Genomic DNA, 24,306 nt, shown 5'->3' with positions numbered 1-24,306 from the left:
TACAGAGGATGTCTGGAGACCAGAATCCGACAGGTGATATAGGTAATCTAGCAAAGAAGAAGTGGGGCAGGAGAAAGGGTCTATTCCTTTTTGTGTGCACCATTTTGTAAATCTAGTCCACTTAAAGTGGTAGGATTTACGTGTAGAAGGCTTTTGTGAAGCTACTAGAACTTGAGAGACCTGTGTTGAAAGATTAAGTGGTTGCAGAACTAAGCTTTCAACATCCAAGTTGTTAGGGCAAGAGTTGCCAAATTGGGATGACGCAACTTGCCTAGATTCTGAGTTATAAGAGTGGGCTCTGTGCCCAGGCGGATTGGTTGTGAGATCGAGAAGTCGAGGAGTATGGGAAACCATGCTTGTTGAGGCCAGTACAGGGCTATGAGGATCATTGTCCCTCTGTCCTGTTGTAGCTTCACGAGAGTTTTGGCTATGAGCGGAATTGGAGGATACGCATATAGAAGGCAAGCAAAGGCGTCCCTGGGGACTGTTTGTCAACGTCCGTGGAGGGAGCAGAACCTTTCCACTTTGTGGTTCAGTGTGGACGCAAAGAGGTCTATGGTTGGGCGACCCCAGCGTTGAAAGATTTTGCTCACTACACGTGGGTCCAGCGACCATTCGTTGGGATTGAAATGTCAACTGAGATCGTCCGCTAGGATGTTTTTGATGCCTGCCAGATAAGTTGCTCGGAGATGTATGGAATGCTCTAGAGCCCAAGCCCAAATCTGTACTGCTTCCTGGCATAGCAGATAAGAGCCTGTGCCTCCTTGTTTGTTTATGTACCACATTGCTACTGTATTGTCTGTTTGTATCAGCACAGTCTTGTTTGAGAGGCAGTCTTTGAAGGCATAAAGGACATATCGCATCGCTCGAAGTTCCAAGAAGTTTATCTGAATCTGCTTTTCGAGCGTAGTCCATGTCCCTTGTGTTTGAAGTTTGTTGACATGAGCTCCCCATCCCAGGTTGGAGGCATCTGTAGTTAGGATGGCTTGCGGATTTGCCTGTTGGAATGGGAGACCAGCTTTCAATGCTGATTGATTTGTCCACCAGTGAAGCGATAGGCGTGGCTGGTGGGTGGTTTGAACTGTGCACGACAGTGGTTGGAAAGGTTGCAGCCATTGAGATTTCAAAGTCCATTGAATTCTTCTCATGGCTAACTTTGCCATAGGAGTGACATGTACTGTCGAGGCCATGTGTCCTAGGAGAACCAGAATTTGATGGGCGGATGCGAACTGGTAATGAATTATAATGTTTGCCAAGCGTGCCAGATTGTCGGCACAGTCGCTTGGAAGGGAAGCTTTCGCCACTGTGGTGTCGAGGTCTGCTCCGATGAATGTGAGGAGTTGAGACGGCTCGATGTGGGATTTTGGATAATTGATGAGAAATCCCAAGAGGTGCAATAGTGTTATTGTGGTTTCCAAGGCAGAGAGAGCTCCCTGCCTGGATGGACTTCTGATCAACCAATCGTCTAGGTATGGAATTTATTTATTTATTTAAGGTTTTTTTATACCGGCATTCATGAAAAACTCACATCATGTCGGTTTACATAAAAAACAGGGGTGCGATGAATACAACAACGAACATAAATAAATAAACGTGATGAAGAGATGCAGTTACAATTAACAAGGGCTATTGAACTGGGGTGGAGGAATTAAAGAGATACAGAAGAAGTTAATTATATACAGATGTACAATATATACAGTGTACAAAATATACAGCTACTATGTCGAGTGTTTGCCGGTGAGGCAAATTAGTTGGGGTTCGGGAAGGCTTGCCTGAATAGCCATGTCTTGAGTCTTTTCCTAAAGGTTAGGAGGAATGGCTTGTTTCTGAGATCTGGGGGGATGGAGTTCCATAAAGGTGGGCCAGCTGTGAAGAAGGCTTGGTCTCTTAAGGTGCTGTGATTAGTGGTTTTGGTAGGTGGAACATGGAGGCATCCTCTGTAAGCTTCTCTGGTCGGTCTTGTGGATTTGTGTAAGCGGAGGGGAATTTGTAGGTCGATTGTGGTATGTTGGTGAATAATTTTATATATCAGGGTGATGGATTTGTAGATGACTCTGAAATGAATTGGTAACCAGTGAAGGTCTTTTAGGACTGGGGAGATGTGGTCTCTTTTCCTGGAGTTTGTTAGTAGGCGGGCTGCAGCGTTTTGAACCATTTGGAGCGGTTTGGTGTATGAAGAAGGGAGACCAAGTAAAGTAGAGTTGCAGTAGTCTAATTTAGAGAAAATGAGAGCTTGGAGGATGGTTCTGAAGTCTTTGGCATGGAAGAGGGGTCTTATCCTTTTTAAAACTTGCAGTTTGTAGAAGCAGTCTTTGGTAGTTTTGTTGATGGAGGCTTGAAGTTCAGCTTATTGTCGATTAGCATCTCTAGATCCCTCACTTGAGTGGTTTGTGGGTTGGTTGGATGACAGGCGGTGAGATTGTTGTTGTCAGGAGTTATGAGTAATATTTCAGTTTTGGAGGAGTTTAGTACAAGATTTAGGCTGTTGAGGAGGCGTTTGATTTCTAGGTGACAGGACTCCCAGTAGTCGAGGGTTTTTGAGTATGAATCTTTGATGGGGATCAGGATCTGGATATCGTCTGCGTAGAGAAAGTGTTTTAAGTTGAGGTTGGTGAGGAGTTGGCAAAGTGGTAGGAGGTAAATATTAAAGAGTGTAGGGGATAAAGAGGAGCCTTGTGGGACTCCAATAGTTGCGTCGTGGCGAGATGATTCTTTGTTTTGGATTTTGACTTTATAACCTCTGTTGGTGAGAAACGATTTGAACCTGGAGAGAGCCGATCCAGAGATTCCTATCGCAGCTAACTGGTTGATGAGGATGGAGTGATTTACGGTATCAAAGGCTGCCGAAAGATCCAGAAGGACTAATAAAAAGGATTGGCCTTTGTCGAGACCTAGGATAAGGAGGTCTGTAAGGGAAGTAAGGAGTGATTCTGTGCCTAGATTTTTGCGGAATCCATGTTGCGAGGCGGAGAGAAGTTTGTTATCTTCAATGTAGTCTGATAGTTGAGAGTTCACAAGCCTTTCCATAATCTTAGCGATGAAGGGGAGATTAGCTATTGGGCGGTAATTGTTGGGGTCTTTTGGTTCCAAATTGGGTTTTTTTAGGAGAGGTTTGAGTGAGGACTGTTTGAGGTCTTCTGGGAAGGAACCGTGGGAGAGCGAGCAGTTGATGATGTCCGCCAGTGTTTTGGAGATGGTGTCTGGGATTGAGAGGAGAAGTTTGGTGGGAATATGGTCTGCCAGGTGGGAACATGGTTTCATTTTTCTAAGGATGGTTTGAATTTCGGAGGAAGAGGTGGGTTCAAAGGTTTCAAGTTGAGTGTTTCTGATGGGAGGCAGCAGAGCCGATGGTAGGGGGGATCTTAGAGGGTAGTTGAGTGAGAAGATTTGTGGTTTTGTTTTGAAAAAAGAGAGCGAGTTCTTCTGCTTTAGATTGAGCTTGATAACTGGGGCATTCTGGAGAGGGTACTTGAGTGAGGGAGGAAACATAGGCGAATAGAGCTTTAGCGTCAAAGACTATGTTGTGTATTTTAGATGCATAAAAATCCCTTTTTGACTTAGAGGTGGAGGCCTTGTACAGGTGTAGCATGAGTTTGTAGGCAGAGAGTGTACTGTCGCTTGGAGTTTTCCGCCAGTTATCCTCCTTTTGTCTTAAATTTTGTTTGAGCCTTCTAAGTTCGTTGGTAAACCAGGGTTGTCTTTTGGAGGCATTAGGGTGGGATTGTTTTATTGTTAGAGGACAGAGCTTGTTGGCTATAGTTTCTGTGATTGTATTCCAGGAGCGGAGAGCAGTGTTGGGGTCGGTGAGATCTATAGTGGGAAGGTGTTGGGCCAAATGATTGTTGAGGTCATCAGGGGGGCAAGATTTCCTGTAGGGGAAGGAAGGTGAAGGTATATGAGGGGCACTGGATTTTTCCAGCAAGAATCAAGGAGTGATCTGACCAAGGAACCTTCATACTTTTTGGAGGGGAGGACGATTTTATGCCTTTGTTGATAAAGATCAAGTCCAGCGTATGACCTGCTTTATGTGTAGGATTATTAGCTATTTGGGTAAAGCTCATCGCTGAGAAGGCTAGGAGAAGTGTTTGGCAGCTGGTGGAGAGAGAAGGGTTGTCTATGTGTGGATTGAAGTCTCCTAAAATTATTGCTGGGGTGTCCAGATTGAGTAGTGTTGTGGTTAGTTCTATGATGGGTGAGACATCAGATTCTAAGAGGCCCGGGGGGGCATAGACGAGTAGGATTTGAAGTTGATGTGATGTGAAGAAGCCAATTTCAAGTTTGGTATCGGAGTGGACCAGGTGGTGTGAGAACCTGAGGTCTTTTTTAGTTGCAAGGAGAATTCCCCCTCCCCTCTTTTTCAGTCTAGGAAGGGAGAAGATGTCGTAAGTTAGCGTCGGTAACTGGTTTATTATTGCAGTATCTGAGGGTTTCAGCCAGGTTTCAGTTATTGCGCAAATATCCGGATTAACATCGGTGAGGTAGTCATTGAGGATTAGGGATTTTTTGGTCAGAGATTGTGCATTGAATAGTGATAGGGTAAATAGGGTGAGGCCTAGTAGTTGGGTTATCGGAGCAACTAGGATTGGTGTAATTGTTTTTAGGTTGCGGTAGTGTGCTTGTCTGGTTGGAATTCTTTTCTGTGATAAGCAGTGATGTAGAATTGGGGTTGGGAAGGTTGGATACATTTTAGATGCTTGATCTATTTTTGTTGTTGGAGTCGTCTGAGCGGGTGCTGGGGTTGTCTGAGTCAGGATTCGTCTGAGTGGTCTGATTTGTCTGAGTCAGGAGATGTTTGAGTGGTTGCTGGAGTCCTGGTGCTTTGTCTGAGTCTGGAATTGTCTGAGTCTGGAGATGTTTGAGTGGTTGCTGGAGTCCTGGTGCTTTGTCTGAGTCTGGAATCGTCTGAGTCTGGAGATGTTTGAGTGGTTGCTGGAGTCCTGGTGCTTTGTCTGAGTCTGGAATCGTCTGAGTCTGGAGATGTTTCAGTGGTTGCTGGAGTCCTGGTGCTTTGTCTGAGTCTGGAATCGTCTGAGTCGTCGGTTGTTTGAGGGGTGCACTTCTGGGGCACACTTCTGGGGCGAACAAAGGGGCCTGCCCCTTTGTCGCGCTCCTTCGGTGCGTGACACCCGGCGCATGGCGCCGGAGTTCTGATCTCGGCCTTAAGAGGCCTGTTTGTTGCTGGGGAAGGTAGTCACCGGGGCGCCTGGTCCCCGATTGGCTGCTGCGGTACGGGGCGTGGGTTAGGTCATGGCCGTCGGCGGTCATGTGGTCGGAGCAGGCCCGGAGGTAGGGGCGAGTGTAAAAGAGCCTTACCCCGATGGGCCAAGCGCCGGCTGCGAGGCTCTCCCTCCCAGCTCCCTTTGAATCGCCACGTGGGAGGCCGGTGGACGAGACGGAGGTAAGAGGGCGCCGGAGTTCTGATCTCGGCCTTAAGAGGCCTGTTTGTTGCTGGGGAAGGTAGTCACCGGGGCACCTGGTCCCCGATTGGCTGCTGCGGTACGGGGCGTGGGTTAGGCCGGTCTCTGTGGCCATCGGCGGTCACGTGGTTGGAGCGGGCCTGTCGGAGGTAGGGGCGAGTGTAAAAGAGCCTTACCCCAATGGGCCTAGCGCCAGCTGCGAGGCTCTCCCTCCCAGCTCCCTTTGAATCACCGCGTGGAAGGCCGGTGGACGAGACGGAGGTAAGAGGGCGCCGGAGTTCTGATCTCGGCCTTAAGAGGCCTGTTTGTCGCTGGGGAAGGTGGTCACCAGGGCACCTGGTCCCCGATTGGCTGCTGCGGTACGGGGCGTGGGTTAGGCCGGTCTCTGTGGCCGTCGGCGGTCACGTGGTCGGAGCGGGCCTGTCGGAGGTAGGGGCGAGTGTAAAAGAGCCTTACCCCGATGGGCCTAGCGCCGGCTGCGAGGCTCTCCCTCCCAGCTCCCTTTGAATCGCCGCGTGGGAGGCCGGTGGACGAGACGGAGGTAAGAGGGCGCCGGAGTTCTGATCTCGGCCTTAAGAGGCCTGTTTGTCGCTGGGGAAGGTGGTCACCGGGGCGCCTGGTCCCCGATTGGCTGCTGCGGTAAGGGGCGTGGGTTAGGCCGGTCTCTGTGGCCGTCGGCGGTCACGTGGTCAGAGCGGGCCCGTCGGAGGTAGGGGCGAGTGTAAAAAGAGCCTTATCCCGATGGGCCTAGCGCCGGCTGCGAGGCTCTCCCTCCCAGCTCCCTTTGAATCGCCGCGTGGGAGGCCGGTGGACAAGTACTGTTTTTTCTTAGATGTGTGGCCACCCCTGCTGGGCATTTTGTGAATACTCAAGGGGCAGAGGCCAGTCCGAATGGTAGGACTCGATACTGGTAATGATTCTTTCCCACAACGAATTGTAGGTACTTGTGATGTTGTGTGGAAATTGGTATGTGTGCATAAGCGTCTTGAAGATCCAGAGAACAGAGCCAATCTCCCCATTGAAGCAATGGAAGGATGGTTCCCAGGGATACCATCTGAAATTTTTCTTTGTGAAGAAATTTGTTGAGATTGCGGAGGTCTAAGATAGAGCGAAGGCCGCCTGTTTTCTTTGGAATGTGGAAATAGCGGGAATAGAACCCTTTCCCTTGTTGAGACCAGGGAACTGGTTCGATGGCCCTGGCAGTCAGCAAAGTAGAGAGTTCTACTTGGAGTTGAGGTGTGTTGACTATGTTTGTCCAAAGTGGAATGGGAGGAGAATGCGGGGGTATTGTTTTGAATTTTAGGCGATATCCCCAATTTAGTAAGAGACTCCATTGGTGCTGGAAATAATGAAGTCGACCTCCGACCTCCAACTGGTAGGAAGGGCATAGGGTTTAGAAAAAGGCTGCTGTTCTCTTGATCAAAAACCTGCTGCTGGTCCAGTTTGGGGTGGTGGCTGGGTTTTTTGTTGTTTTGGCTGACGTGGACGGCCTCTTTGTGATGGACGGTACTGACGTGCTGAAGAGGCAGGTGGGTAATACCTTCTAGGTCTATAGAAGGGTCGCCTCGTGTCCCTGCGAGTAGGTCGTCTTAGGAAAGATGGCTGATCTGCTGGCAATTTGGAGAGCTGTCGGAGTGTCTCATGATGGTCTTTCAACTGAGATACTGTAGCTTGGATCTTTTCTCCGAAAAGACTGTCTCCAACACAAGGGAGATCTGCTAGCCATTCTTGGACTTCCTGCCTGAGGTCCAAGGCCTTGAACCAGGCCTTGAGCCAGGCCCATCTTCTTGCATTTATTGCAGAGGCTGATAGATGAGTTGATGTTTCAAACACGTCATAAGCTGCTCTCACCTCGTGTCTTCCAGATTCCAATCCTTTTTCAACCAATGTAGCCAAGGCTAGTTGTTGTTGTGGAAGGTTATCCACAATACCCTGTACTTGTTTCCACAAGTTTCTTTGGTATTGTGTCATATACAGCTGGTATGCTGCAATGCGTGCTACCAGCATGGAACCTTGATAGACTTTCTTTCCTAAGGTATCTAAGAACAGATGAGTGAGGTTTTTGGTTTTGGGCTTTCTTTTGAGCCGATTCTACAACTACCGAATGGTGAGGTAGTTGGGGTTTCTGGTACCCTGGAGCATGTTGCACTAAATAAGTGGCATCTGTTCTCCAATTTACTGCTGGGACTGAGCAGGGATGTTCCCACATTCGTTGTTGCAGTTCCAAAAGGACTTCATGGATTGGGATAGCCATTATTTCCTTCGGTGCATCCACGAACAGTAGGACTTCTAGGGCCTTATGTCTGGTATCCTCCTCTATGATCAATTCAAAAGGAATTGTATCTGCCATTTCTTTCTTTTTTTTTTTTTTTAATTTACTATTTATTAACAATTTATAACCGTATAAACTGAATATATGTGTATACAGATACCGTAAACATATAATCCACAATGCAAACATTCAAGTATGACATGTAGAAAAATGGGAAATGTAACAATAAGAAGCGATGTATTAAAGAATAAAGAGAATTAAATAAAGAGAAATAAGTGTACAGGGTGTCCTCTCGATCGTCCTCTTGATTAATCGGGAAGGTCCAAGATGAGACTAAAAGGCTATCAAATAAATCATATAAAAGTCACAGTGAAGACACAGGCACAGTCTTTGGAGAAAGAGCTCTATTCTGCCCATCGAGATATGGGTGCCAGATCTGGTCATAGCTAGGTAGATGGTGGTGTTTTTGAGCTGTTATCTTGTACATGATGCTCATAGTGTCCAACTTATGAAGTAAAGCTTCTTTTGATGGAACTATCAATTGTTTCCAGGTAGCAGCTAGAAGACAACGCACCCTGATGCAGAAATGATTAATCAACAAGCTTTCATATATAGGTCCTTCAACCGGCACATTCAAAAGGCCTTGAGCTGGGGATAAATCAATCCTCCGGTGTAGAGTACTGTGTATAATATCGGACATATCTTGCCAGAGTCTCCTTACTTTAGCACGGTTCCACCAGAGATGGAGGAAAGTTCCTATGTGACCACAGCCTTTCCAACATAATGCATCTATACTAAGCTGAGCTCTGTGTAGCCGGTGAGGCGTAAGGTGCCATCGGAACAAACTTTTATAGCCATTTTCAGTTAATGAAGTAGATACAGAACATCGTTTAGTACAAGAGTATATCTGATCCCAATCCTCATCCGTAAATGGTTGTCCCAGCTCCTCTTCCCATTTATAAGTGTAAGTAGGTCTCCCCTGCAATGATCCCTGGAGCATATTATAAATCTTGGAGAGCCCCCCCTTAATTCTATCAGCATAAGCACACCATCCTTCAAATTGAGACCGCCCCTTACATAATTCATCTGGAATGTGTTGTGCTTCGCAAAGTGGCAAAGTTGTAAATAGGAAGGCCGGTATCTGGTAGGCTTCCCGTAATTTGGCAAATGGGATCATGCCATCCCGATCCCAAATCTGGCCCCAAGTGTGTACCCCTCCATCTCTCCAAATATGAAACATAGAAAAATCCCAACCCGATGGAAATCCTGTATTGTAAAAAAGATGCGTATTAAGAAAGTATTTTCTTGACCCTATGAGTAGGTGTTTCCACTTGTCCCATGTTTCTAAAGTGGTAAGTAAGGGAAGAATAAGCGTCCCTCCCATTTTCAATGTTGCCTTGGGTTGCCAAATAAGAGCTCGAATAGGCAACGATCCTAATAAGGCTTGCTCAATATCCACCCATCTAGGCTTTTCACCCTGTCTATGCCAGGATAAAATAGTACTAAGCTGTGCCGCTGCATAGTACCATTGGAGCTTAGGGACCCCCATCCCATCCCTCAACTTGTGTCTGTGTAGCACATTTTGAGAGACCCGGGGAGGCCTCCTCTTCCAGAGAAAGGCAAAGAAGCGTTGCTGCCACTTCTTCATCAATGTGGTGGGAACATGTATCGGCAATGACTGAAACAAATAATTAAATTTTGGCAGGACCGACATCTTTAGAATCGCTATTCTTCCAGTCCAGGAGACAGGTAAGTTTGCCCATTGATCTAAATCCTGAAATACTTTGGCTGCCAGTGGTATATAATTCAGTTTAAAAAGTTCCTGTAGTTTAGTTCCTATCATGATGCCTAAATATGTTAGTTTAGTGCCAGCCCATTTTAAAGGGTATTGTTGCTTCAACTGGTCAGCAAGGTCGCCAGGTAGGGAGAGATTGAGCACTTCCGATTTATCAAGATTCAAGCGGAATCCGGATACTGAACTATAGTCCCGGAGCTGAGCAACTACTCCGGCTAATGATTGCTGTGGATGGGATAAAGTAAAGAGTATGTCGTCCGCGAACAGCGATAATTTATAATCCATCCCCCCTACTTGTATACCCTTGATACCCTGCTCGCTTATAATTTTAGTAGTGAAGGGTTCCAGGAACAGTGCAAACAAGAGCGGGGATAAGGGGCATCCTTGCCTGGTGCCCCTGCCAATGGGGAATGGGTCTGAGTATGTCCCATTTACCTTTACCATAGCCCTCGGGCGGTCGTACAATTTAAGGAGCCAATTCAAAAATTTCAGGCCAAAATTCATCTTCTCTAACGTTTTGAACAAAAACTGCCAGTGGACCATGTCAAACGCTTTTTCGGCATCGACTGCAATTAAAATTGCCGGGATTTTGGTCTGTTGTACATACCCCATTAAATCAATAATTTTCCTAACATTGTCCGCCGCTTTCCTGCCAGGTATAAAACCAGCCTGATCAGAATGGGTCAATTTAGTCATTACTCTATTTAATCGGGTAGCTAAAATTTTAGCTAATATTTTCAGATCTATATTTATCACGGAGATCAGTCTATATGACCCGCAATCGGTGGGGTCACTCCCTGGTTTTGCCAAAACAGTAATCCCAGCCACATTGGCTTCAGGCGGCAATGAAGCATCTTCTTGGAGTGCATTATAAGCTTCCAATAAATACGGGGTTAACTGTTCAGTAAATTTTTTATAAAATAATCCGGTATACCCATCCAATCCCGGGGTCTTATTTGCTTTCAGTGCTTTTATAGCCTGAAATATTTCCGTGGGGGTAATGAGGCTTTCAAAAAACTGTTTTTCAACCTCGGATAGCTGGGGTAGCGTAATATTGTTAAGATACTCATCAATCTGTGCTGACTGAATGCTGGAATCAGCCGCATACAACGTCCCATAAAATTGCTGAAACCTATGCTGTATTGCAGCCGCCGAGTCCAGCATGGAGCCGTCCAGCGCTTTTATCCTGGTGATCTGACTCTGCGCTATCTGGCGTTTCAATTTACGGGCTAACAGCCGCCCAGTCTTATTTCCCCATTCAAAGTATTCTTGCTTTACCAATTGCAGTTGATGAGCTAAGTCATGTGCCCTTAATGTTCGTAAATCGTTTCGGGCCTTCTGGAGCTGGGAATACACTCTTGGTGACAAAGAGACCTTATGCTGCCATTCTAAAAAAGAGATAGTGGATAGTAGTGCATCAATCTTGGAGGTTTTTACTTTTTCTTGATACGAGGCTTGAGAAATGAATCTACCACGAAGTACTACTTTCAAGCACTCCCACAGAAGTGGTTTAGTGTGAGTATGCATCCCATTGAACTGTTGATTTTCTGCTATCGCTAACCTGATCTGCTGACAAAAAGCGTCATCCTCCAAGAGGGAATCATTTAATTTCCAGGAGCGTAGCCCGGATTTTATGCTCTGCAAGTGAATGGTTAACCAGATCGGAGCATGGTCCGACCATGTAATAGATCCTATGTCTGACTGACTAACCCACAATCCAAGAAGTCTGTCCAAGAGAAAGTAATCAATTCGGGAATAGGATTTATGTGGATGAGAGAAAAACGTGTAATCCTGAACTGCCATATGCCGATGGTGCCAAATGTCCAGTAAATCCCTATAACGAATGAATTGTTTTAAGAACATAAGAACATAAGAAAATGCCATACTGGGTCAGACCAAGGGTCCATCAAGCCCAGCATCCTGTTTCCAACAGTGGCCAATCCAGGCCATAAGAACCTGGCAAGTACCCAAAAACTAAGTCTATTCCATGTAACCATTGCCAATGGCAGTGGCTATTCTCCAAGTGAACTTAATAGCAGGTAATGGACTTCTCCTCCAAGAACTTATCCAATCCTTTTTTAAACACAGCTACACTAACTGCACGAACCACATTCTCTGGCAACAAATTCCAGAGTTCAACTGTGCGCCGAGCAAAAAAGAACTCTCTCCGATTAGCCCTAAATGTGCCCCATGCTAACCTCATGGAGCGTCCCCCAGTCCCTCCACCATCCGAAAGAGCAAACAACCGATCCACATCTACCCGCTCTAGACCTCCCATGATTCCAAACACCTCCATCATATCCCACCTCAGTCATCTCCTCTCCAAGCCGAAAAGTCCCAACCTCTCTAGTCTTTCCTCATAGGGGAGTTGTGCCACTCCCCTTATCATTTTGGCAGCCCTTCTCTGTACCCTCTCCATCGCAACCACATCTCTTTTGAGATGCGGCGACCAGAATTGCACACAGCATTCAAGGTGCGGTCTCACCATGGAGCGATACAGAGGCATTATGACATTTTCCGTTTTATTCATCATTCCTTTTCTAATAATTCCCAACATTCTGTTTGCTTCCCTGACTGCCGCAGCACACTGAACCGACGATTTCAATGTGTTATCCACTATGACACCTAGATCTCTCTCTTGGGTTGTAGCACCTAATATGGAACCCAACATCGTGTAATTATAGCATGGGTTATTTTTCCCTATATGCATCACCTTGCACTTATCCACATTAAATTTCATCTGCCATTTGGATGCCCAATTTTCCAGTCTCACAAGGTCTTCCTGCAATTTATCACAATCTGCTTGTGATTTAACTACTCTGCACAATTTTGTGTCATCTGCAAATTTGATTATCTCACTCGTCGTATTTCTTTCCAGATCATTTATAAATATATTGAACAGTAAGGGTCCCAACACAGAACCCTGAGGTACTCCACTGTCCACTCCCTTCCACTGAGAAAATTGCCCATTTAATCCTACTCTCTGTTTCCTGTCTTTTAGCCAGTTTGCAATCCACGAAAGGACATCGCCACCTATCCCATGACTTTTTACTTTTCCTAGAAGCCTCTCATGAGGAACTTTGTCAAACGCCTTCTGAAAATCCAAGTATACTATATCTACCGGTTCACCTTTATCCACATGTTTATTAACTCCTTCAAAAAAGTGAAGCAGATTTGTGAGGCAAGACTTGCCCTGGGTAAAGCCATGCTGACTTTGTTCCATTAAACCATGTCTTTCTATATGTTCTGTGATTTTGATGTTTAGAACACTTTCCACTATTTTTCCTGGCACTGAAGTCAGGCTAACCGGTCTGTAGTTTCCCGGATCGCCCCTGGAGCCCTTTTTAAGGGCTCCAGGGGTTTTAAATACCTACGGTCTTCTGATGTCCCGTCCCCCCCCCCCCCCCCCACTTCCACTAGAGGAGTTATCTCTGTGGGGTTGTATGGTGAGATTAAAATCACCAGCAATTATCAGGTATCCCTCATCAATGGTGTCTAAAGTGGCGCTCAAATTTGCCATAAAACCTCGCTGATCAGTGTTAGGGGCATAAACATTGATTAGGGTATAAATTTCCTTATCTACTTCCAGTTGTAGCAACAAATACCTCCCCTTCGGATCTGCGATTGTTTTATGAATAATACCTTGTAGATGTTTATGTAATAGAATGCTCACCCCTGCATATTTTGCCTGTATGGACGCCGCCGCATGATATTGGCGGGAATATAGAGGCCACTGTAGGAAGTGTTCATACCTTCTTTTCAAGTGTGTTTCCTGGAGAAACAATATATCCACCCTAGATGACTGGGCGTCAGATCTAAGTGTCTGCCATTTCTGGGGGCTGTTCAGACCCTTTACATTAAGAGACCAAAGTTTTAGTGCCATCATGTAACCAGACATTACTCCTATTCGCCCCTCCCCCATACTCAAGCTTTCCGCTCCTATCAGACTCCTCGACCCATACATCCCCGTTATACATCACAGTCCCCAAATTACATAATTTCGTAGTGCTCAAATTCTGAGTTAGCATGGTGCTACATGTCAAAATGATCCGTATACATAACCATAGTAAACTACATATGTCTTCCCTTCCCCCCTCTTCCCCCCCCCCCCCCCCCGCCAGAATGCCTGTTGCGTTCCACAGTCCTGTGCTTTGCGCACCACTGTGTAGACTATGGAGGACGTGATCACCTTCGGAGCCCGTTCCGCCCTCCCTGAGCCTCTCCCCCTCCCAGACAAAGTATATAAAACATTATAAAGTAGAACAATAAACCTCAAAAATCCTGGATAAGATGAACATAAAGAGCAATATGGAACTCCCATAATGCTGCTTGGCTGCCCAACACTATTTAAGGAACATGTAACCAGTGATATACCTGGACTGTTCATCCCTTCCCTTTCTCCTGGTCAGATGTGTGCCTCCAGAGTGCCTGCGCAGCCTTTTACCACCATTGCGAACTCTTTGCCAACATGGAGTATCCATTGGAGTAGTTGATGAGTGCTTGTCAGGAGCTACGACCTTCACGGAGTGGCCTGCATTCTTCAAAATGGCCACAGCCTCTGCAACAGTCGCAGCTTTAGAGGTGGTGCCTTCAATGGTTATTGCGATACCAAAAGGAAATAACCAGTGATACCGAAGGCCTTCTTTCCTGAGCACTGTTGTTATCTCCCTGAAATCCATTCTCTTTTTTAAGGTCAGGGGAGATAAATCTGTATAGATTTGAAGATTATGATTCTCCCAATTCCACTTGTGTTGCTTTCTTGCAATCTGATATATTTTTTCTTTCACAGCATATTTAGTACAGCATACTATTTTATCCCTGGATTTTCCATTAATCCTGGGTCCCAGAGAGCGGTGGGCACGGTCCAGTTCTATGATATTGTTAGACTCACCCTCCGTCGCTGCACCATCTTGTTGCAGCAGGAACTTGCAAAATCTCTGAACAGAGTCCCCACAATCAGCATATGCTTCTGTTTCAGGTAAACCCTGAAATCTCAAATTGCTGCGGCGATTACGATTCTCTAAATCTTCTAATTTGGCCAGAATAGTTGCTGATTCAGTAGTTGCTTGTGCTGACGTCTTTTGCAGAGCTTCAATCTTCTGATCTTGTATTTCTAAGCGAATATCGCAATCATCCACCCTTCTCCCAATTTCAGCCATTTCTTCCCTCATTTCTTCCATGGCCGTCAGCAGGTCCTGTTTATTATCCTTAATCTCCTTTCGAAGGTCTCCAAACCAGCGCCGGAACTTGTCCCACGTGGGGAGGTCGGGTGCCGACGTCCCGGCTCCCCCCAGCTCGTATTCTTCGCTGGCTGCTGACTTACTCAAGTCTGGGGCTTCCGTAGTTCCATTAGGCCCGCCCTCTTCACCGGCATTTTTCGTGAAGGCGAACTGCTTGAAATCTGGCCCCTTCTTTTTCTGAGCTATCTTAAAATGTTTGCCCGTAATTCGCTGCGATCCGTGCTAGTTTTGCTAGGTCTAATGCCTGTTTATAGCTGTCCGGAGGCTCGGGGAAGGCAGGAGCTCAGAGTCACGTGGCCATCTTGCTCCGCGGCAAGAGCACCCCCCATCTGCCATTTCTTTAATAAAATTTGTAAATGACAAATCTTCAGGAGGGGATTTCTTTCTCTCCTCTGGTGGAGAGGGCTCTGATTGCAGTTCCTCTGACTCCGTGTCTATATCAACAGCCTTCCAAGGAGTATATTGAGGATGATAAGGGGAGTCAGGGTCCTCTGGCTGTATATGATGCTTTGATTTAAACACAGCTTTTGTTGGTATGTGTTTTGGCATCGTTGGTAATAAGGGCATCGATGGGGAATCGATGGGCCTCGATGGCATCGGTAGAAATCGATTCCGGGTATCCCCCGATGGACCTGGATGTATTGGCATCGATGGATCCTTGAATGGCATCGAGGGTTTCTTCAGAACTTGATGCCGATGAAGCCCCGATGGTCCTGGGGCAGAATCGGATTCCTCACTGTCCTCATCCGATGATCCGGGAATTGGGATGGCTGGAGCCACCGTTGGGTGTATCGGCATCGATGGCGTCAATGGTTGCATTGATGGAATCGGTGCCATCTGTGTCGGAGGAAAAGCTCCTATCAAGGCATCGAGTCTATTCAAAGGCTGAAAAATTTACTGGTCCAATGCCGATGCCGGTGCCGGTACCGATGGTACTGTCGGAGGCTGTAGAGTACGTAAAGCCTCGACGACGGCTTGTTGGACTAAATTAGTCACCTCCTCCCTTGAAACTGGGGCAGTGTTAACTGCCACTGGGGAAGGTACTGCTGGCGCTATAGGCACTTCCACGATGATTCGTGGTGGCACATCCTCTGACACCGAGCCCGGTGGAGAGCGCCGCGGTTCCTCGTGTACAGCTGGTGGAGTTGGCTCTAGGACACAGACCTTCTTTGGCATCGGTTTGATGGATTTCGATGCTGACGTCGATGCCTTGCTATCCGATGGGTCGATGGATCGGTGACAATGCCGCTTCTTTTCTCGATGACCCTTCGATGATGAAGAAGATGCTATCGAGGATATCGACGGTGACGGACGGTAATCGGTTCTTTTTTCAACTCGATGTTTAGTTACCGAGGGAGGTGTTACCCTTGGGGAAGACGTCGACGATGATGATGGAATCTTTTTAAACAATTCTTCCATCTTCCCCCTGAAGCCAACTCCCCCCTCCCACCGCAATCCCTGCACGCCCCCTTGGATTAATCTTTATCATGCTGCCTGAAATTGCTCTGACGTAAGTTAATTGTATTCGCACACTGCTGTAAACAAGCTACTATGTATAGAATGTATAATGTAAATAAGTTATAATGTATAACCCTATCTAAGTTATCACACCTCTGCAGTCCTTTCTGCTGTAAATACATCCTCCTGTAATTACCTCCACCATATCTATGGCTACGTTCCTATACTTTCTCAGCTGCTATCCTTTCCTCCTCTTTCTTCACCCCCCACTCCCGCCCCTCGTTTCTAGCCTGCTCCCACACCCGCGCCCTGTTTTTTGTAACTTTCCTCCTTTCGCAAGTTATACTGTAAACCGGCGTGATGTGCCCGAACGAACACCGGTATATTAAAAGCTGTTAAATAAATAAATAAATAAATAAATAAATAAACGGACACACCTGCCCTTCGGTGTCATCTGGGCACAGGTTGAGCAAGCCCGGAACACATACATAATGTGGGTCAGTAATAGACATAGTTCGGTTATAATCCGGACATTTTTTGAAGTTGGAGGCCATGATAAAGTTGTGGCCTAATAACGGTCCTTGACGGCGGGAATCGATAGTGAGGTGACCGGAATCGACCAAAAGCTAACCAAAAAATGTACTCACCAAGACTATCGAAAGGAGACCCATTATGAAGAAAATGTGACTGAAAAAGTTTTCTTCCCTTAAGAGATATGAGGGAATTATTTTTTCCAGAGCTCCTGATCTGCTTTGCTTACAGCAAGGCGGAAAAAAAGAGACTGAAGGGAGACCCCCTGTGGCTGAGAATATAATGGCATGCCGGGCATTCTCAATAGGCCCAGAGTGCCAGCCAAAAGTTTCTAGAAACTTTTGACAGAAGTTTTCCGTACCAGGACTCCATCTGATGATGTCACCCATTTGTGAGGACTATCATCCTGCATGTCCTGGGATAAATTTTTTGAGTTTTAATAAAAAAGATTTTTCCTTTTGAAAGGGATGGTGAATGATTAGAAGACCGGTTGGGTTCTTTTTTAGAAATCCCACGTCAGGCTTGCTGACACTGTCACTTAGGCTATTTTCCATATAAATTTTTGGTTTCCCTCATTGCTTATAGGTAATTGAAATCTCCCATTATTATTGCACTGCCAAATTGGTTAGCTTCCTTGATTTCTCTTAGCATTTCATCATCTGTCTGACCATTTTGACCAGGTGGACGGTAGTATACTCCTATCACTATATTCTTACCCAACACACATGGGATTTCTACCCATATAGATTCTACTGAGCATTTAGTCTCTTGTATGATCTTTATCCTGTTGGACTCTATACCTTCCTGGACATAAAGTGCCACACCCCCACCAAGCTGATCCTCCCTATCATTGCGATATAATTTGTACCCTGATATAGCACTGTCCCATTGGTTATCCTCCTTCCACCAAGTCTCTGTGATGCCAATTATGTCAATCTCATCATTTGCTGCTATACACTCTAACTCTCCCATCTTACTTCTTAGACTTCTGGCATTGGCATACAGACATTTCAAAGTGTGTTTTTTGTTTGTATTAACAACCTGCTTTTCAGTTGTTAGGGATAATTCGGAAATCATTAGCTTTGGTGATTTTTTACACATACGCACATGGACTATGTTTGCTTTTATTGGAACCTCTCTGTTGGGATGCCCTAACTCTCTTGTTTCATTAGAATCCTTCAAGGATACATTTCTCCGAACCATGCACTGCTGAGTGACTGTCGGCTTTCCCCCTTGTTCTAGTTTAAAAGCTGCTCTATCTCCTTTTTGAAAGTTAGTGCCAGCAGCTTGGTTCCACTCTGGTTATGGTGGAGCCCATCCTTTCGGAAAAGTCTCCCCTTTCCCCAAAGGTTTCCCCAGTTCCTTACAAAGCTGAATCCCTCTTCCCTGCACCATCATCTCATCCACGCATTGAAACTCTGGAGCTTTGCCTGCCTCTGGGGACCTGTACGTGGAACAGGAAGCATTTCAGAGACTGCCACCCTGGAGGTTCTGGATTTCAGCTTCCTACCTAAAACCTAAATTTGGCTTCCAGAACCTCTCTCCAACATTTTCCTATGTTGTTGGTGCCCACATGTACCACGACAGCCGGCTCCTCCCCAGCACTGTCTATAATCCTATCTAGGTGATGCGTGAGGTCTGCCACCTTCGCACCAGGCAGGCAAGTTACCAGGCGGTCCTCACATCCACCAGCCACCCTGCTATCTACTTTCTAATAATCGAATCACCAACTATGATGGACGGCCTAACCCTTCCCTCCTGGGCAGTAGCCCTGGGAGACTTGTCCTCAGTGCGAGAGGACAATACATCACCTGGAGAGCAGGTCCTTGCTACAGGATCACTTCCTGCTACACCAAGTTGATGTTCTCCTACTGGGAGACCTTTCTGATCCAAGGCAGCACTGGGGCTGCCAACTGGATTTGGGACTAAGCTACTATGTCCCTGAAGGTCTCATCAATGTACCTCTCTGTCTGCCTCAGCTCCTCCAAGTCTGCTACTCTAGTCTCCAGAGATCAGACTCGTTCCCTGAGAGCCAGGAGCTCTGTGCACCAAGTGCACACATACAATCTCTCACCGTCGGGTAAAAAATCATACATGTGACACTCAATGTAAAAGATGGAAATCCCCCCTCTTGCTGCTGGACTGCTGCCTTCATCTCACTTTTATTGAGTTCCTAGTTAAGTTTAGGAGACTAAGGGAGTTGGAATGAGAGTACTTTAAATTTACAGGTGAATTTACTAATTAATCAGCTAGTGTCCTACAAGGGAATGATTAAACTTTAAACAAGGGCTGGTACAATAGTATGATTTAGATAAGACCCTGATTGATTTTTAATGAGAAAGTGTCTTGTGCCTAAAAATGAAGGGTTGAGTGGGTGGGAAAGACAGACACTAGAATTAACTATCTCTGGCTTGCTTATTACCTCAGACACACACAAACTCTAAAGAATATATCCCTTAATTTCACCTTTCACCAAACTTTTATAAGCCAAAAATTTCTGAAAGCTATACTTACCAATCCTCTTTAACCACCGCTAAATTAATCTTCACTCAGGGGCGGATTTTCAGAGCCCTGCTCGCCGGGAAGCCTATTTTACATAGGCCTCCCGGCGCGCGCAGAACCCCGGGACTCGCGTAAGTCCCGGGGTTCTCCGAGGGGGGCGTGTCGGGGGCGTGTCAGGGGGCGGGCCCGGTCGTCGCGGCGTTTCAGGGGCGTGTCGGCAGCGTTTTGGGGGCGGGTACGGGGGCATGGCTACGGCCCGGGGGCGTGGCCGCGCCCTCCGTACCCGCCCCCAGGTCGCGGCCCGGCACGCAGGAGGCCCGCTGGCGCGCGGGGATTTACGCCTCCCTCTGGGAGGCGTAAATCCCCCGACAAAGGTAAGGGGGGGGGTTTAGACAGGGCCGGGTGGGTGGGTTAGGTAGGGGAAGGGAGGGGAAGGTGAGGGGAGGGCAAAGGAAAGTTCCCTCCGAGGCTGCTCCGATTTCGGAGTGGCCTTGGAGGGAATGGGGTTAGGCTGCGCGGCTTGGCGCGCGCCGGCTATACAAAATCCATAGCCTTGTGCGCGCCGATCCAGGATTTTAGTGGATACGCGCGGCTCCGCGCGTATCTACTAAAATCCAGCGTACTTTTGTTTGCGCCTGGAGCGCAAACAAAAGTAGGCTATTCGCGCGCCTTTTAAAATCCGCCCCTCAGTTAATAGAAGGGTTTCAGATTCAGGCGCCATTAGGCGCGCATTTCCGGTCTTCCTCTACTGCAAAGGGTGCAGGGCCTCTGGAAGTTGGAGCTGTGGAATTCAATCCCTGGATCGCTTGCGGTGACCTCTGGACTCCTCTCCCGGGGGATGATGGGAGCAGTATGCAGATGAGCCTTCTGGTCCTCCTCTACTGCAAAGAGTGCGGGGCCTCTGGAATTTCGCTTGCTGCGGTTACCAGTTTAGTTTTTGTCTGTACATTTCTGTTTATACTGTATGATCTCTTTATTCTGTATTTGAGAGCCTATCTGTGTTTTGCACGTGTGACTAAAGAGAGTTTTTCTGTTAGTGTGTAGTTTCTATTGTAGGGGTCTATAGCAGCTTGGATTGTTCTGTTTTCCTAATAGGAAAATTAGTTTCTTACCTGATAATTTTCGTTCCTGTAGTACCAAGGATCAGTCCAGGACACCTGGGTTGTGACTCCGCACCAGTAGATGGAGACAGACTAAAACTTGTGGGCGGAGCCATATATGCCCCTGTGCCAGTCACAGCCCCTCAGTCATACGTAATGTCAAAGTAGAAAAATCCATAAGACAACATAGCTAACCATAGAAACTTGCTAAGTAAACAAAATAACTCCAACACCCCTACAGGAAAAACAGACTCCCCAACAAGGAGAGCGAACAAAACAAGGGGTCAGCATACTAAAAAACAACAATGAGCGGACTCTCCATTACTATAGCGCAGCACTGCGGGTGGGATCCTGGACTGATCCTTGGTACTACAGGAACGAAAATTATCAGGTAAGAAACTAATTTTCCTTTCCCTGTACGTACCAGGATCAGTCCAAGACACCTGGGATGTACCAGAGCTAAGTTACCGAGGGCGGGAAGCAGAGAGTCCCGCTCAGAGTACTCTCTCTCCGAATCCCCCAGCATCAGTAGCCTGAACATCCAAACGGTAATGTTTAATGAAGGTATGCAACGATTTCCAGGTAGCCGCCCTGCAAATCTCTTGAGGCGACACCTGAGAAGATTCCGCCCAAGACGCAGCATGAGACCTCGTTGAATGAGCACGAAGACCCACCGGCGGTGATTTACCGCGCAAAATGTACGAGGAACCAATGGCCTCCTTGAGCCAACGGGCGATCGTCGTGCGGGACGCAGCAGAACCTTTCTTCGGACCCGACGTCAACACAAACAGATGATCCGTCAACCGAAAAGAATTTGTGACCTCTAGATAGCGAAGAAGAGACCTCCGCACATCTAGCTTTCTCAAGTCCCTCGATTTTGGGTCAGAAGACTCCCCTACCGCAAAAGCGGGAAGTTCAACTGATTGATTCAAATGAAAAGCCGATACGACCTTAGGCAGAAATGAGGGAACGGTCCGCAAGGAAACCCCCGAATCGGAAATGCGCAAGAAGGGCTCCCTACAGGACAAAGCCTGCAACTCGGAAACTCGACGAGCCGACGCAATGGCTACCAGGAATACAGTCTTCAATGTGAGATCTTTGATCGTAGAACGCTTCAGAGGCTCAAACGGAGCTGAGCATAAGGCCGAGAGCACCCAGTTGAGGTTCCAAGACGGACAAGGGAACCGCAAAGGAGGACGGAGGTGTTTCGCTCCCCTAAGAAAACGGGAGATATCAGGGTGGAGAGCCAGGGAGACACCCCGGACTTTACCACGCAAACAACCAAGCGCCGCTACTTGGACCCGTAGGGAACTGCATGCTAAACCTTTGGCCAGCCCAGCCTGGAGAAAAGCCAAAATATCAGGAATAGTAGCGGAAGTGGGAATCAGACCCCGCTCTACGCACCACTCTTCAAAAACTACCCAGACTCTAACATAAGCCAGAGATGTAGACTGCTTCCTGGATCTCAGCAACGTGGCAACTACTGCATCTGAGTAACCTTTGCGCTTCAATCGATTCCTCTCAAAAGCCATGCCGCGAGACAGAAGTGATCCGCATCCTCTAAACAGACGGGGCCCTGACGAAGGAGCCCCGGAAACCCGTGTAGACGAAGGGGCGGTGCCACCGACAATTGGATCAGATCCGCAAACCACGGACGGCGCGGCCATTCCGGCGCCACCATGATCACGTTGGACGGGTGCAATTCTATGCGCCGCAAGATTTTGCCGATCATGGGCCACGGTGGGAACACATACAGTAGCACCTCCGCTGGCCAGGGAAGAGCTAACGCGTCGACCCCTTCTGCTCCTCTTTCTCGGCGTCGACTGAAAAATCTTGGAGCCTTTGAGTTGTTCCACGTGGCCATCAGGTCCATGTGGGGCGTTCCCCAAGTCCTGCAAATGAGAAGAAACGCTTCTTCCGCCAGCTCCCACTCTCCAGGATCCAGGTGGTGCCGGCTGAGGAAGTCCGCCTGGACATTGTCGACTCCTGCTATGTGAGACGCAGCGAGATCGCTGAGATGCCGCTCTGCCCAGGCCATCAAGGAACGCGCTTCCTCCGCTACTTGAGGGCTTTTCGTCCCGCCCTGGCGATTGATGTAAGCCACGGTGGTAGCGTTGTCCGACAATACTCGGATCGCCTTTCCTCGTACGAGGGGTAGAAAAGCTTGCAATGCCAGACGGACCGCCCTGGACTCTAGGCGGTTGATAGACCACCGGGTCTGATCTTCTGACCACAGACCCTGAACCGATTTCCCTTAAAATCCAATTTAGCACAGAAACAATTTAACCTAAGAAAAACTAACTCAAAATCAAACCTGACTAAACACCAGAATCAGGTCAGGCAGAGGCTGTGACTGGACCTGCACCATCTACTGGAGACAGAGTAAGACTGAGGGGCTGTGACTGGCACAGGGGCATATATGGCTCCGCCCACAAGTTTTAGTCTGTCTCCATCTACTGGTGTGGAGTCACAACCCAGGTGTCCTGGACTGATCCTGGTACGTACAGGGAAATGGGGTTTATTACTATTTTAGGCCTGGTGTAATATTTATAGAATTAACTTTCATAGGTAGGGTTGTTGCTGTTTGAGTGGCTCTCTGAGGGTCATACATTGCCCAAGATGCATTACAGTAGGCCTAATACCATATAGGTTCCAAGTATCTCTTGTTTTTTGCAAGGTTTTCTGGTTGGCACCTCAGCAGTGCATGTCAATATAATATATATATTGTAAGTGATATTTTTACCTCAGAAGACTGTGCTTTGAATGTGCTTTTTCATGTAAAATCTGTTATTATAAATGCATAATTTTTAATTGTGTGAGAGGAGGATGTGATGGGGTGGGGGGTGCAAGGCTGAAATGTTTTCTAGGGCACCTAATACCCTTGCACTGGCCTTGGGCATTGCTGTACAAACACTGAACAGAGTCTCCCCAACTCGTGGAGGCATGTGTTGTGTAATGGGTGAGGGCGCAGTTTTTCACTTGGCCCTAGGAGCCAAATTGCCTGGCTACAGCTCTGGTACACACTATTATAGGTAACGAAAAGATGAAAGATCATAGGTAGTAATATTTTTAACAATGTACATACAAAGGTTTTTCTTTGCTCCCTACAAGCTGCGAGTCAGGTACAACATTTTCTTGTTCATCTAAGAGAAATTAAAGAAATCAATTATTAAAAAATAAATTCTGTCATTCTAACTGTATTTAAAACAAAAGAGATAGGAAAACTTTACCAAAATGGAGATTACTAACCAAGATATTCTTTTGGGCTGTTCTTGACATTTTCCTCATTTTGCACCATTTCTGCAACTTCAGCAGCTGACATCTGCTATAAATACAATAAGAATGTATATAACTCAGGCAAACTTTCTGTTCCTTAACTGCGGTTTAGCTTTTAAAATAAAACAATTCTAGTAATGTAATCTGTTTCTAACTATCTTCTAAAATAGTTGTGTTTCATTTCTGGATATTGGTTTGCAAAATGTCTGGTATGTTTCACAGGATGTACTATTCCTGATAGCATCCCATCTACCCTAAAGAGCATAAAGTATAATATTAACATAAAATAATAGGAAAATTAATAGATACCACTGCACTTTACAAGTATCTTTTAGCAATGAAAGCTCAATAGAAATTGTATGTTACAAATTTATATGCACTTGATTGACACTATATAGTTCTGATTCTTTTTTCACTTTCTGCTTGTGGCACTGTGATTCTTCTATCTCTTGAAAACAAGCATCAGTTTTTGCCTGGACAACTCAACAATACTGTCCTTTGGCACATGGAGAAAATTCCCCTGCCTGTTAATTTCCTTTCCATTAGTCCTGCTACATTAGTCCAGGTAGCACTTGTTAGTTGTTTCTCCCTACCAGCAGATGGAAGTAAAGAACACTGTTTTTTTTTCCCAGCGTAACATTATCACCACTACTTAGCGATGGTGCAGCCCTGGAAAAATCCAGTACACAACTATCAAACCTCCAAAGTCAGACCC

At 46.7% G+C, this 24,306-nt stretch overlaps 1 protein-coding gene across 8 annotated transcripts in view; it reads right to left on the bottom strand.

Annotated features, from left to right (window-relative positions):
* SYCP2 (synaptonemal complex protein 2) overlaps positions 1-24,306 on the bottom strand; it is a 752,024-nt gene that overhangs the window by 364,628 nt on the left and 363,090 nt on the right. For 7 of the 8 annotated variants that reach the window (XM_029611557.1, XM_029611556.1, XM_029611555.1 and 4 more), the window contains 2 exons: positions 23,565-23,640; positions 23,401-23,458 (listed from right to left, as the gene is read on the bottom strand). In XM_029611557.1, the coding sequence (XP_029467417.1) occupies positions 23,401-23,458; positions 23,565-23,640 (134 nt within the window). The remainder of the gene's footprint in view (positions 1-23,400; positions 23,459-23,564; positions 23,641-24,306) is intronic. The other variant, XM_029611560.1, reaches the window with a different exon arrangement.

The sequence above is a fragment of the Rhinatrema bivittatum genome, chromosome 8 (genome assembly GCF_901001135.1).
Source record: "Rhinatrema bivittatum chromosome 8, aRhiBiv1.1, whole genome shotgun sequence".
NCBI classification, from domain to species: domain Eukaryota; kingdom Metazoa; phylum Chordata; class Amphibia; order Gymnophiona; family Rhinatrematidae; genus Rhinatrema; species Rhinatrema bivittatum.
This window is presented reverse-complemented; position numbering and strand designations above follow the sequence as displayed.